Source organism: Dipodomys ordii, unplaced genomic scaffold, assembly GCF_000151885.1.
Source record: "Dipodomys ordii isolate 6190 unplaced genomic scaffold, Dord_2.0 Scaffold18, whole genome shotgun sequence".
NCBI lineage: Eukaryota > Metazoa > Chordata > Mammalia > Rodentia > Heteromyidae > Dipodomys > Dipodomys ordii.
The window spans coordinates 7,312,985-7,314,987 of NW_012267234.1; the positions used below are offsets into that span (position 1 = coordinate 7,312,985).

Below are 2,003 nucleotides of genomic sequence, written 5' to 3' on the forward strand. Positions count from 1 at the left end.
AACCCTACATTAATTATATAGCAGGACAGATGACAATGGGAAAGTAGAGATCCTACAAGTTATGGCAAGATTTAAAAGTAACTAGTTTTCAGTAAAACAAAAAGAAGAACACTTTTCATTGGTTTGTGTTTAAAGCTCTTACTTGGGTGACTTAGAAATGACTTCTACACTTCCCCCCCTTTTTTTTCTTTTTTGGTGTTAGTCCTGGGGCTTGAACCCAGAGACTGGGTGCTGTTCTTGAGCTAGTGCTAGTGCTTGAGCCACAGCTTGACTTCCAGCTTTTTGGTGGTTAATTGGAGATAAGAGTCTCACAGACTTTCCTGCTCAGTTTGACTGGAACCCACAATCCTCAGTCCTCAGCCTCCTGAGTAGCTAGGATTACAAGTGTGAGCTACCAGTACCCAGCCTCTATTGCCACTTTTTAAAAATCTTAGAATTAAGGAAAAGGAGATATAGATATAGGCTATTTCAATCTAGAGATTAGGCAATTCTTAGACTTAAAAATTGTGGGTTTTTGTTTGTTTTTGCCAGTCCTGGGGCTTGAACTCAGGCCCTGAGCACTGTCCCTTGAGCCTCTTTGTGCTCAAGGCTAGCGCTCTACCACCTGAACCACAGCCCCACTTCCAGCTTTTTTTCTGTGTATGTGGTACTGAGGAATCGAATCTGGGCCTTCAGGCATGCTAGGCAAGCACTCTATTGCTAAGCCACATTCCCAGCCCCAAAAAATGTTTTAAAACCTAAAAAAAGGAAATAGAAGTGTGGCTCAGGTGGTAGAGGAGCCAGCCTTGCCTGAAAAAGAAAAAAAGCAAAATGACAGCATGAGGTCTATGTTCAAGCCCTACTATTGGCAAATAAACAGACAAAAGAAAGGGAAAAAGAAAACTACTCAGAAATTATATTTTGAAGTGAGAGAAAAAGGAAATTGAATCGCTTGCTGTAAGTCTTTTAGCTTAACAAGTAAAGAAGTAGGACTTCTTATTTGGTATGACTACTATGAAGTCACCAAATACTTCAAGCTTCTAATCAAACCTTAGATTGCTTTCTGTTTTGCTTCAGTTCTTGCCTAGTTATGCCTCTGATTGATTCCTAACATATTAAAACTTCTATTAATTCCTGGGGTTGATACTGAGATTTATCAGAACATAAAATAAACATAAAAATCACTTGAACAGAAAAGAGAAAGTTCAAGAAAGTGACCTATCATTTGTATGCTGAGGTATTTGAAGCAGAGAAAATACAGTATTTCAAAGTTCAATATGTCCTTTACTTTCTAAGGATGTTTGGTATTTTCAAAGAGCCTCCTTACCAGCTCTAAAGCAACTCTAGAACCTTGTATTGTGACAGCTTTAAAACAAGCTCCACCCTGGGCCTTTGCTTGAATATCTATTTCCTTTGCTTGCAAGGATGGCCATCTTTACTAACAGGAAAGGACTCTGAACGTGATCCAGTGAACTCTTGTCTAAATGTCCACAGATGCCCTTCTAAAATTTTTGAACTTTTTTTAGCTACAGGAAGTGACAAGAAGAGAGATACCAAGTGACAACCACCAGGAAGATGGTAAATATTTTGCTCACTGAATAAATATTTTTCTTCATGCTATCAAAGAAATCTGGATGTGATGAGATTAAAAGATGGTGGTGATATAACTGCGGGACCCTGTTTGGCCCATTTTCTGTTTTCCTGGGAGGGAGAGGAAAGGCGGGAGGGAGAGAGGCAGGGGCGCCTTGGATGCTAGTAGCTGGGAGGCTTTTCTGCTCAAAGGGTTGATGTTCTGTCTCCTTTGTTCTTGTCATATTGGTTATGCTGTTTCTTTTTCTTGCTTCTCTTGCCTTCTGAACTTTTTGTGTTATTTTCAAAATGACAATTAGTGTCTTTAACTTTATTTATTTATGAATCTAGGGCTTTTACTTATTAGCTGGCACTCTACCACCTGAGCCACCACCACTAACATAATTTAAAAATTAATCAACATCTTAAGTCTTCCCTTGGATAATTTTTTTTTT

At 38.9% G+C, this 2,003-nt stretch overlaps 1 protein-coding gene across 1 annotated transcript in view; it reads left to right on the forward strand.

The window, feature by feature from the left end:
- Lrrc36 (leucine rich repeat containing 36) overlaps positions 1 to 2,003 on the forward strand; it is a 41,784-nt gene that overhangs the window by 20,858 nt on the left and 18,923 nt on the right. The window contains exon 6 of the mRNA XM_013012659.1: positions 1,506 to 1,561. Coding sequence (XP_012868113.1) covers positions 1,506 to 1,561 — 56 coding nt within the window. The remainder of the gene's footprint in view (positions 1 to 1,505; positions 1,562 to 2,003) is intronic.